At 34.9% G+C, this 12,195-nt stretch overlaps 1 protein-coding gene across 1 annotated transcript in view; it reads left to right on the forward strand.

Annotated features, from left to right (window-relative positions):
• Positions 1-4,511, forward strand: part of Smp_136750 (putative e3 ubiquitin-protein ligase Bre1 (EC 6.3.2.-) (dBre1)) — a gene marked incomplete at its 5' end in the record, with an annotated part of 31,192 nt that extends 26,681 nt beyond the window's left edge. The window contains 3 exons of the mRNA XM_018799696.1: positions 569-793; positions 3,761-3,862; positions 4,169-4,511. Of these exons, the coding sequence (XP_018651460.1) occupies positions 569-793; positions 3,761-3,862; positions 4,169-4,345 (504 nt within the window). The 3' untranslated portion in view covers positions 4,346-4,511. The remainder of the gene's footprint in view (positions 1-568; positions 794-3,760; positions 3,863-4,168) is intronic.
• Between the last annotated feature and the right edge of the window lie 7,684 nt (positions 4,512-12,195).

Consider the following 12,195-nt stretch of genomic DNA (forward strand, 5'->3'; position numbering starts at 1 on the left):
CGTTGGACTCAGGCTTTATTTATGTAAAGAAACAAACCCGTGTTTTTACGAAACGTCAATCCCATAACTTGATTTCTGTTGCTGAAGTAGAAATAATTTTGAAAGATCTCTAGGCTTACTGAAATATGACTTCTTTGATTCACGTTATTCACTGGCGATTGTTTTCAACGGTACAGAAAAACATTTGATAATTTCCTCGAAATGTGGGAAACCGGCTTTTCAAGACCTAGTTTTTAAAACATTAATGCATGAACGAAGAACATAGTTTTCAACAAATTCTCTTCCGGTTCTACAATTATGTATCCAAATCAGCAATTCAAAAAGTCGCCAGGTTTAAGGCAAAGTGCTTTAAATGATGTACTTTGCCTTGAAACTGGCGACTTTTTGAATTGCTGATTTAGATATATAATTGTAGAACCAGAAAAGAATTTATTGAAAAAAAGTATTTTTCGTTCGTTTTGATGTGATGGGGGATTTTTATATGATATAGTTCTGGACCAACTACTATCAAGTCAAATACATCCATGCTTTATCCTAGTTCTATGACTTGTATTTGCTTTCTTTACAGGAACGTTTATTGTTAACCAACTTAGCAACCTTAGAAAAAGAGGCATCAGCTAGACAAAAGTCACAGGAAGCCTATAAACGAAAAGCTCTGGAAAGCCAACAAGTCTCTGAAGACTTAAGAGTCACTGTTCAAAAGTATCAAAGTCAACTAAAAGATGCTCAAACTACTGTTCAAGAGAAAGCATCCGCTTTTGAACGTGTTTCTTTCGGTCATCAGCGTTTACAAGTTAGTTTTAATCTATTGAGAATCATTCTAATCTTTATGACTGGTGTAGTTAGCATGATAATCATTTTTGTACTTTTCCATAGTTCAGAATCAGATCACATGCACAATTTCATTATCTCAGATTTCTTTTGTTGCATAGATGATTAGATATTTGTTGTTTCGTACTAAACTACAGAGCAAAATCTGTTTGTGTATCATATGTATGTGGTGACTTATCAGAATGCTAATTCTGTTGAGGGTATGGTTATTTGTAATGGCTGTCTAATAAACTATTACTTGCTCAACGGAGAAAGATCGATACTGATCAATGGAATGAAGAGTCCATGACTGTTTGATTAAGATTTATTTATACATCAAACACTAATCAACAACTGATTATTATTACATCATAATTTGGAATAAAAAATGTCCAGTCAATAAATAAACTTGTTTGTATTAGACTGTCAATAGTTAATTAATCAGTAATTCAATGCGAGTACACAATTCGCAAAATCAATAAAATATAGCCGAATTACTGAATTATGTATTTTACTGTTTTTAATACTCACCTTTCTGATTGAATGTGTTTGAGTAAGGTTTTCCTTAGGGTTGTATATTTTTAATGTAATTCTGAGCATTTAGATCGTTCCACTCATCAGTCTGATAAAATGTCGGCGCGGATTCGGAAAGCTCTATTAGCTTTTGTTAACTTGCAACACTTGTGGCATAGACGAGATCCGTCTACCATAAACTAACTGGTTGGGGTCCACGTGATTAATATAACCAGTGATTAAAAACTTTTAATGATATGGTTTAAAGCCGTTTGCAATGGTGTAATTGCATCAACTCGTCGTCCTCTCCTAGATTCTAAGCTTCTGAACTCTCCAAAGGTTTTTTTACTTCCCTAATTTATATTTTCTTTTCGAGTCGTGTCTTCGATGCCTAGTCTTTCCTATCGTCGCTGATACTATTACTAACTTAACTATTTTGGGATTTTGCCTAATAATTTCATCTCACTGTGCTAATTGGGGTATGGCAACTTGAATCAATCTACTCATGTTTTAGGTTTTCGTTGAGTTTGACTTACTGACTAGCAATAAACCCTTTATGAAATTTCACGGTTACATAATATGAGGTTTTCTGTTCTGGATTCCCAAGGTAAAAAGCAAATTATTTTTTAATACTTTTAAACCTTAATATTTCTCATTGTTATCCGCATCATAATAGACATGCTGTTCAAATTCAGGTCTGTTTGACTGAAGTTCACTTCGTTTTTAAATTGGCATGCTTCCTTTCTACTGATAGTAATATAATAGTCTAGAATTAAGGTTCATAACATATTCGTATTTTCATTAGCACATAGCCTTCAAATAGCTGGTTTTTAATTGATATCTAATCGTCTTTATTTTTTGTATAGATATGTTTATTTACCTATTTGTTTACTTCCTTACTTAAGTGTAGCTAGTGTATTCAGGAATCTTTCAAAGTGCTGTACCCATCTGTCCCACTACTCGTGAATCTTAGTGATAGACTTGCCTTCTTTGTCCTTGATTAGTCACTCTGGTTTACAATATTTTCTTGCTAGTTTCCTCTTTGTATTATATGCCCGTCTGATATTTCCTTCTCTCAGCTTTTCCCACTGTCGTTGCTAGGTTTTCCACATATTTCTGTTTGTCGTCTCTAATGTTCCTCTTCACTCTCTTGCTTGTTTCTGTGTATTCTGCCTGTGCCTTAGCTTTCTCTGCTCCTATTCTACTGTTGTTTATTAATATTAATTGTTGCTTTGATTGTCAGAAGACTTCGGCTTTCACCATGAGGCGTCATAATTATTTTGAACGGTCATCGAACTCTCTAGACAAAGTTTAATTTAAATTGTTTTTTCTGCTTATAGTTTTTTTTAACAAGCTTGTTTTGCAACAAAATGGGCTCGCTGACCCTATGCCCAACCCTTCTCTTTTATCCGCGCCTGGGACTGACCGTAACTCTAGATAGGCTAAGTTATTTATTTTTTACTTATTAGACTAAAATTACTAATCCACTGAAAAATCTTGTTACTTGTTGCTTTCATTTGTTAGAAGCTCAGGTCTATAATGTGGTTTCGGTCTTTTATGAATTAAGACTTATGAATGAACTAGGCTTGTAATTGTTAAACTGCCCCCAAATGCCCTGGTACGGCCGAGAGTGGGGAGGGTCCGTTCTCCCTCTCCAAATGCTCTCACATGGCCACGCGTATATAGCCTCTGCCAGCGAAGTCCTATTCACTCCCTTCTCATGGCCACCGTGTTGATCACGAAATTGAGAGGACGAAAAGCAAATGTTCGGCGCTTTAACCGGGCCGGTGGACACGGAAAGTCCACCTAGGGGAGTTGGAAAACCCTGATTCCAAACCAATGGTCTACACGGGCCCCAGTATCCTGAAGGAACAAATGGCGTATGAATCAATCGTTGGTCACCGACTACCATGAGACTACATCTCCTTACGATGCTCCACTGCCCGATTGGTCAGACCTTTATGTCAAAGGTTCGAGGTGTGGTCCCCTAAGAAAACCACCTGTTTCAGTTTGGGCGTCTGGTCAGTATCACAGCCCTCACACAAATCAAATGAGATTTGTGTGGCGCATATATATCAGGTGCCCCTTTGTAGCAATATTTATGTTTAAATAAAATAAAATTGTTGGATTGAATGTCTCTCAATAAACGAAATGCAAAGACGACGTGATCTAGTGATGGTAGCTCACGAAACTGCATTATTCATGTAAGCCCCAAAATGTTTATTATTTATCAAACGAGATTTAAAATCCCTCAATAACAAAGATATTAGTTCCATTTCATTGTTTTTATTCAAGCTAAACTTCCGATTTCTACCTTTTTGATACCTTAAGTGATGGTTATTGTACAATATGAATTACCACTATTCATGATACTGACATTGATCTGATTATACACATGATTGAATAATTAAAACAATGCATGTAATATTTATTTCAGGAAGAACTTGTTACTGTGCGCAGAAAATATGAACGGCTACGCAAGATCGAACAGTCGCACAACGCTGATGAATTTTTACTGGCTGAAATTCAAGATTATAAAGTATGTTGTTTATATTAATCACTTATCTTTTGATTAGCCATTTCTGTTCCTAATCTAAATGCATTTTGTAATCAGATTTAAAAGCATGCACTGTAAATACTGTTTTTTAAATGAGAAGTTCATCATCTGGTTTAGTATTGTACATATTCCGGATATCAAGCAAACTTATGTACCTTGTGACTTGTCATGATCTTCATGTTAGTTAATATTTCACAGCATTTGTAATGATAATATTTTCCATATTTGATTTAGTTCAGTTTTACTTTCATTCTTGTTTTGTAACCCACCATTTTTTGTAAATTTTAGGAACAACTTACATGTCCAACGTGTAAAATCAACAGAAAGGATGCTATTCTGACTAAGTGTTTCCATGTGTTCTGTTTGAATTGTCTAAAAGTTCGGTATGAAACACGAAATCGTAAATGTCCAAAGTGCAATGCAACATTTGGTGCCAACGATTATCATCGTATATACCTTACTTAATCTATTCAAACCAACAGGTTTATCTTTCCGTGTTTTATTATTTTTAGATCTCTCTTCCATTTGTTTCTGTATGCTCCAGTAATGTATATAGTATCGACTATAAGAATCCTTCACTATGTTTTGTAAATACTTTCCACCTCAAATAATATATAGTTTATAATCTTATGACTTTTTATCTTCCAGTTGAATTTTGTGTGTGTAAAATGTGGGTTCAATAAAAGATCGTTCTTCGCATCCGATGAGCTCAACAGTCAAACCGATTATGTCTAATAGGTTTAGCTCTAACTTTTATTCGTATTATTTTGAACTGCTCAAGCTTAATTAGTGTAATACAAGTTATACCATATTCATTTGTTAACTATCCCGAAAACGCGTACAGGTTTCAAAAAGACGGCTTTCATGATCCACAAAAGCATACTAAATATCTACCCTATCATTAAACAATAGGCGTTAGGTGATGTACTATAAAAACTATCCAGCCCATTGCGTCGCCACTTACCGTCATAATAAGTAATGAATTGGATGGTTTTATGGCCACTTTATTTTAATGTTGGACAAAATTAAAATGTTTTTTGTTCTACTCGTTACTTCGACCAAGGAGATTCTAACAATATCAAAGCAAATCCAAAATCGACCAGGCAGATCGTATAACTAGTGTTCAACTTTATTTCAACGATTACTTGGTCACACGAAAGTAAAATGTGAAAACCTATCTCAAAGAAAGCCAATAAAATGAGTAAACACCACTATACATATAATGTGAAACGGTAGCTCAGTAGTTATACTTTACTAGGTCGCATATCTTACAATGATATATATATAGAAGTTAGTAAATGTTATTAACACTCAGAATGCAGTTCATTAACGATGGTTGTAAATGACATTACTGTCTTACATTTTATCATAAGATATGATGTGTTATGTAAAATATAAAACTGTACTCAAATAGATAGACTTAAATATGTCTGAAAAACTAAGACGAGGTCAACAGTGTTTCATAAGGTATGTGGAAAAAATTACACATTTCAACCGTTTGTTCGTGTAGTAGATCAGTAGATTTTTTATCCATTGATTTAGTCACATTGAAAATATACATTGAACGATTCAATACATGTAATACATGTACTCGTAAGTTACTAGTATTTGACCACAGATGCCTTAGAAATATTGCTCGCATCTTCTGGGATCACCGGGTAAGTAATAGTGAGGTTAGACACAGGGTATTAGGGAATGATGGTAAATCAGTTGATGAGGTCATGAATCTTCATCGACTGAGTTGGGTTGGGCCACGTGTTACGTATGCCTGAACACCGATTACCACGACGGGCAATGCTGACTAGTGTAGGGGATGGTTGAAAGAAAGTTAGAGGTGGCCAAACCGAAACGTGGCATCAGTGCTTGAAGTCACTAACTTTTAGTCTGAGCCATGTTGGTAGATGCAGACTACCTGGTTGGGGTCCGTGTGACTATCGTAACCAATGGTTTGAGACTCTGTGTGACATGGCTCAGAATCGATCACAATGATGTAGGTGTATACACTCTTTATCTTGCCTTAAACCTTGAGATTAAAATTGCTTCATAACGTTCTTCCGTCCTATACTATATCCTTATATACAACCTTTCTTTATATACTACCACCACTAAATTAATTACTTCTATGAATCCGGTGTTCATCTTGTGCTAACGAGGTATGGCAACTTAGACCGATGCATAAATGTGCCTGGTGCTACGTTGTAGCTGACTGACTGACTCAATACATGTAATTTTACATTTACTATATACAGAATGACGTCTCATATAATCGTATCATTCCATTTAGTTTTTCGAAAGAGCAATTTACTCAAGAAATGCCTTCATTATGGAAGACACGAATTTATAAGATCATTTTTGATGTTATTCATCTCACTGAGATTAAACAGGGCATAAAATTTTTAATTGTTATTGTATTGAACCTCGCATGATTCATAAAACAAGAGCTCGTAGAGATTAAAGTACCTACTTTCAATTAATTAAATCATCCTGTCTCAAGTAACTAGTAAGATGATTGATAATACCTATTCCAACGATGGTAAGTTAAATGTATTAAATATCAGCACTGTAAGAATCAGGGATACAACTTATTTTTCACTAACGATTCACTATACATATATATGGCTAATTCTATATTTGGTTTACTGATAATTCGTTTTGATAACTTTCAATATAATACTCAGTGTTTTGTGAATGATTCAAATTTAGGAGATCCATAAAACGAACATACGAAACGAAGTTTATCGTAATTTTGCTAACTGTTGTCCTATCGTACGCGAATTGAAACTGGTTAGAGCATAGGACAACAAAATATGGAACTGGGATATCATTGGGACATGGCATAAGTATAAATATTTATAGAAGGTCTTTAAGGTATGGATTCAGAAAGTCCAGTACATAACTGTTTGTAACAAGTTGTTACAAATCAGCCTGAAAAACAATGAGATGAAAATTTTTAATTTTTTCATATTATTTTCTTCTATTGATTCGATACTCTAAATGATGGTAAGCGGTGTTTAGTGTAACTAAAAGAGCAATAGAAGTTGAATTTACAGTATTTTTCGGGATCTATTTTGGAAACCCCAGCTGGGGTCGAATCCAGGACCTTTGCTCTGATGAGTTTCATTTTTTGACTACGAACATTTATTCTTATGTCATTTGATCCATTTTTTTATTATTTTAAACTCTATAATACTACACATGAAAAACATTAAATAGTCACTTCATCTTACAGTTCATTTCGTACTTATAATTTATGATTCTTTGTCCCGATTACCGTTAACCAAAAACAATCAAAGATCTAGTCACTGAGATGTGGCATCCGAGTTTTAATTTTTTTTAGAAAAACCGTAAATGAATAACTTCAGAGTAACCATAAATCTGGTCATATTTACGGATAATCCAAGTTATAATATGAAAATCAAGTGAACTTTCTTGTGTATCCGGCATTAGGAGATCACCTTCTCCCATCTAAAGTTGAAGTTGTATTTTCTGAAAACAAGTGGAAACTTCGTGCAATTTAATAATTTTACTACTTCTACTACTGTGATGTGGGCTACTTATATCCACATAAGTAGTATATGGTGATAGTCAAACATAGAATGTATTTTGGCAGAAGATCGATAAGGAAAGAACAGAAATGAAGCGCAATCGGTATGAAAATGCATGAACAATGAAATCAGAGGAGACGGACTGATATTTGCAGAAGGAACAGTTAAGATTGAGACAATGGATTGTTAATCTGCAAATTAACTGTTTATTGTATGGTTATCAGGATTTAGTGATATAGTCTGTAATTTGTGTATAGATACATCCGAGCCTCCCCACCCGTGTTCTCGTTCACCACACTACTATCACGTGCAATGTTTTGATAAATAAATGCTTCTCATCAGTATTAAAATAATCAGTAACTGTTATTATGAATAAATAGATTAATCACAATGAAATTTATTGGTTGTCTAGCGAACAGCTTCGAGGATGATTCCCTAAACGCTTCTAAGTATTTGTGACTAATGAAGTTCAGCCATAAAAAGAGTGAGGCAGTCAACATCGATGACGTTTAATTCATGTTATGCTACATCTGGATGTGTTTCGACTTGAAAGTATAAACTATTATATTTCAAACCGTGATATAAATCCCATTGTATTTGACATCGTAAATGTGTGTTCCAAAGGCGCCTTAAATTGTTACGAAACGGTTGTCCAGTTTTGTTGCTTTGTGTATGATCTTATTTGGTGAATTAAACAAACTCCAAATTTGACTACTGAGGAGTATCACAATAGTATGAAACAGCAGTCTATTACTCACTAGTTTTCGGTAGTACCTCACCTATAATAAATCTACGAATAAGACCTTGAACTTAAAAATAATCTCCATAAAACCCCTTTTAACTAAAGAATACATTTTTAACTGTAGGATAAAAAGGTGTGAATCATGATTCAGACACTAGTATTGAAATCTAAAACTAGAGCTTTTCAAGTAATCAAGGAAACTTCTAAGGTTATTATGGAAAATTGAGATCAACAAATGTGGATAGGCTTTTCTTATCTACAGTATCACTTATTAAAGCTGCAGTCATCTTTATAATAATTTAAATCTCCCCCTCTTTCTATATAAAGAGATGGTTAGGTGTTGTTTCATTAAGAAATTGTCCTAGTATTTCAACTTTTCTCAGGAAGTGTTGTTCGTTAAAAGGTAGTGAAAATAAGTAATGTGGAAATAGCAGATAAATGAAACATTTGAATTTTACTGAAAGAGACTAGATAGCTAAATACCATAGGAATTTGTTATTTGGCATCGATTTAAAATAAGCGTTATATGAATTTCGGAACATTTTTACAAATCAGTGAAAAGGAAAACATACATCCGTCTGCCTTAAAGTTTTAAGTGAGTTTTGTACCGCTTCAATATGTAAACGAATAACATTACATATTCACTTAGACTTAATGAATTGTCTTCTCACAATAAAATACCTCTAAATGGAAGCGTGAGGAAGTTACATCATCTGATATAAATCCATGTTTCTTTTTTTGTAAGTCCAAGTGTAATGTATTATCTGTATTATTTACGAGAACAAATCAGCCATTGCAGTACTTACACAACGGAATGTAACGCTATGTGTAATCTGAAGCTTATATGTTGGTTTGTAGAATGTTGAGAGTTGAGACTGAACATCCTTCAACTAATAAGAATGAAAAATTAAATCTGATTTGAAAATATATACTGTTTTCCTAATGTTATGATTTTCTACCGATGACCACTAACGACTAATCCTTATTAGAAAATAAATGGAATGATCATGTACATGGGGTTCATGTGTAATTGAAAGTTTTAATCGTGGTCTTCGTATTGGTCTGTTTGCTTTCATGCAATAACAAAATAATTAACAAGGGAAATACTTAAACTAAATGATTATAAGACACCGCCAGTTCACCTCCCAAATGAATTGATATAGAACTTTGCAATAAAAGGAGTAGCATTTTAACGCTTCAGATGTTTTTTCACTTAACACTATAACCTTGCGATTATTAGTTTTCTACAGCAATATGTCAAAATAGGCAATACAGTAAGGTTAGAGGTACATTTCGATCATTCTGTGAATACCATAGCAGTCGGTTTTGTGCTTAATTTCTCTGCTTGTTTTTATTATTCTACTAATGTTACGTCCTTGATTTGTTTGCTCACTAGTCTATGCTTAATATAGAGAGAGTGAGAGTTGTCTCGATGTGGTTGATGGTTTTGACGTGGTAGGTTATTTAATACAACTATGCGACCTGTAACGCGTGGTTGGGATCCGCAAGATGATAACAACCGATGGTTAGAGATCTTAAATGACATGGCTCACAATCGTTTGCAGTGGCGAAGGTGCATCCAATCTTTGTGTTCTCCCGAATTCCAAACTTCTGAATTCTTCATGTCCCTATCTTTTTTCTCTTTTAAAATTTATTTCATTGGATTATACTCCTTTATTAACATCTTCAAACCTTAATCTTTCCGATTACTGTTTATACTTTTACTACTTCTACCACTATGGGATTTGAATCGACAACTGCATCTCTGTGCTAATATGGTTTAGGAACTTGAACTTATGTGTGTACGTACGAAGTTCTACGTTGTGACTGACTTGTCACGCATGAGTTCAATTTATAAATGGAAATTCTCGACGGAAGAGAGAAGAAAACTACCTGACTACTGACATATGATCTGATGTTCTGAGAAGAGAAAAGGTAGAGAAGATAATTTAGCTGGAACTGTGTATCCTGATTGAATCTATTCAAGAAAGGCACTTGAAGAAATATTGATTAACAAGACCACAACACACAAGGAATGAGAAAAATAAACCTATGCTTAAGCTGGGACATGAGAGTGAAAAATTGGATACAAAGGTCACATTTAAATTATAGTAGTTTTGGAATAAACAAGGAGACAGTAATTAACAACAGCCGAACAAGAACAGCGAAAGTCAAAGCACAAGCTGAAAACACAGAAGCAAACAAGAAAGTGAAGAAGAGCATTGGAGCTGACAAGCATAAAGATGTGAAAAACCTAGCAACTACAGTGGAAAAAGCTTCAACGGAAGGGAATATGAAACAACCATATGACACAACGAAGAAACTAGCAGGGAAATATAGTAAATCGGAGAGACTGATCAAGGACAAAGAAGGAAAGACAATCACGGAGATTCAAGAACAGAGGAACAGGTAGGTAGAATACATTGAGGAGCTCTCAAATAGGTCAGCTCCATTGAATCCACCGGACATCGAAGCAGCACATACAGACCTCCCTGTCATTGTCACTCCACCAACGATCGAAGAAGTCAAGATGGCCATCAGATAAATCAAGAGTGGGAAACCAGCAGGACCTGACAATATACCAGCCGAGGCACTAAAGTCAGACATAGCACTGACTGCAAACATGCTCCACGATCTGTTGATGAATATGTGGAACGAGGAACAAGTGCCACCGACAGACTGGAAAGAAGGACACCTCATCAAAATATCAAAGAAAGATTTGAGTAAATGTGAGAACTGCAGATGCATCACACTACTGTAGGTATCAGCAAATGTTTTCAAGAGGGTGTTGCTGGACCAGATGAAAGATTCAGTGGATGCGCAACTTCGAGATGATCAGGTTGGATTCCGTAAGGATCGGCTGTGCACAGACTAAATCGCGACACTACAGATCATTGTTGAACAATCAAATGAATGGAAGTCGTCACTATCCATCAACATCCTTGTTTATGTAAAATTATTCGACAGTGGATAGGAGGATTTGATGGAAACCTCTTTGACACTATGTCCGTTTGCCGAAAACCATCATCAACGGCCTACTGTGGGAGAGGACAAACCAGCTCCGAGCTGAAAAGGAAGTTAGGAAAAGACGTTGGAAGTGGATAGGATATACATTGAGGAAATCATCAAACTGCATCACGAGGTAAACCCTAACTTGGGTAGCTGAAAAGAGGAAGGCCAAAGAACACATTACGCCGGGAAATAGAGGCAGATATGAAAAAGATGGATGGCAACTGAAAACGACTGCCCAGGACAGGGTTGTATGGAGAATGCTGGTGGGCGTAAGTAAGTATTTATAGCTATTATTCAGTATTAAATCGACTTAGTAAGTTTCCCTACATTATTTCGAGAGATTTTGACTAAAGAAATGACTTTTACTTGCTGAAAGACACTGAGTCCCAACTTCATAACCAAATTGTAACTTATTTACTATTTATGGGCTCTAACATCTAGAAAGTTTACAAATTTTTATATCTTATTAAATCTCCCAGATTCAGTAAATTAACTTCAGCTTTGAAGGTTTTTTAAGTTTTCAGAACTTGTGATCAGCTTATTTTTGAATGAAATGTGACTAGAAACAGAGAATGGTTATAATTCGTAGTTTTCGATTGAAGCTTATTATTTCCAAAGATTAGTAATTTACGATAAATAAAAGGGTAGTGTTACGTTTTGCTTCAGTTTGGAGCGATGGAATGTTTATAACCAAATAAAATATAAAAATACAGTGTTTTATGTCACTGAATATGCTTAAAACACTGCCCTCTAATTCCATTACTGTATAGTTGAGGACTACCTGATCACGTGAAGTTCATACTCTCCCAAATCACTAGTTAGAACACCAGAAAAACCAGCTAAGTACAATGTTTTACTCTGTATTGTTCAGACTCAAAAGCTCATATGATCAATAACATAAAGTGCAAGACTACAATCTATGTATAAATGATAAATCAATGGAGGTGTAACGGATGATGTGATACGGGATAGACTGACTGGAGCAGTTAACAGATCGTTGAATGCAGCTAACCTCT

The sequence above is a fragment of the Schistosoma mansoni genome, chromosome 3, assembly GCF_000237925.1.
Source record: "Schistosoma mansoni strain Puerto Rico chromosome 3, complete genome".
Lineage (NCBI taxonomy): Eukaryota > Metazoa > Platyhelminthes > Trematoda > Strigeidida > Schistosomatidae > Schistosoma > Schistosoma mansoni.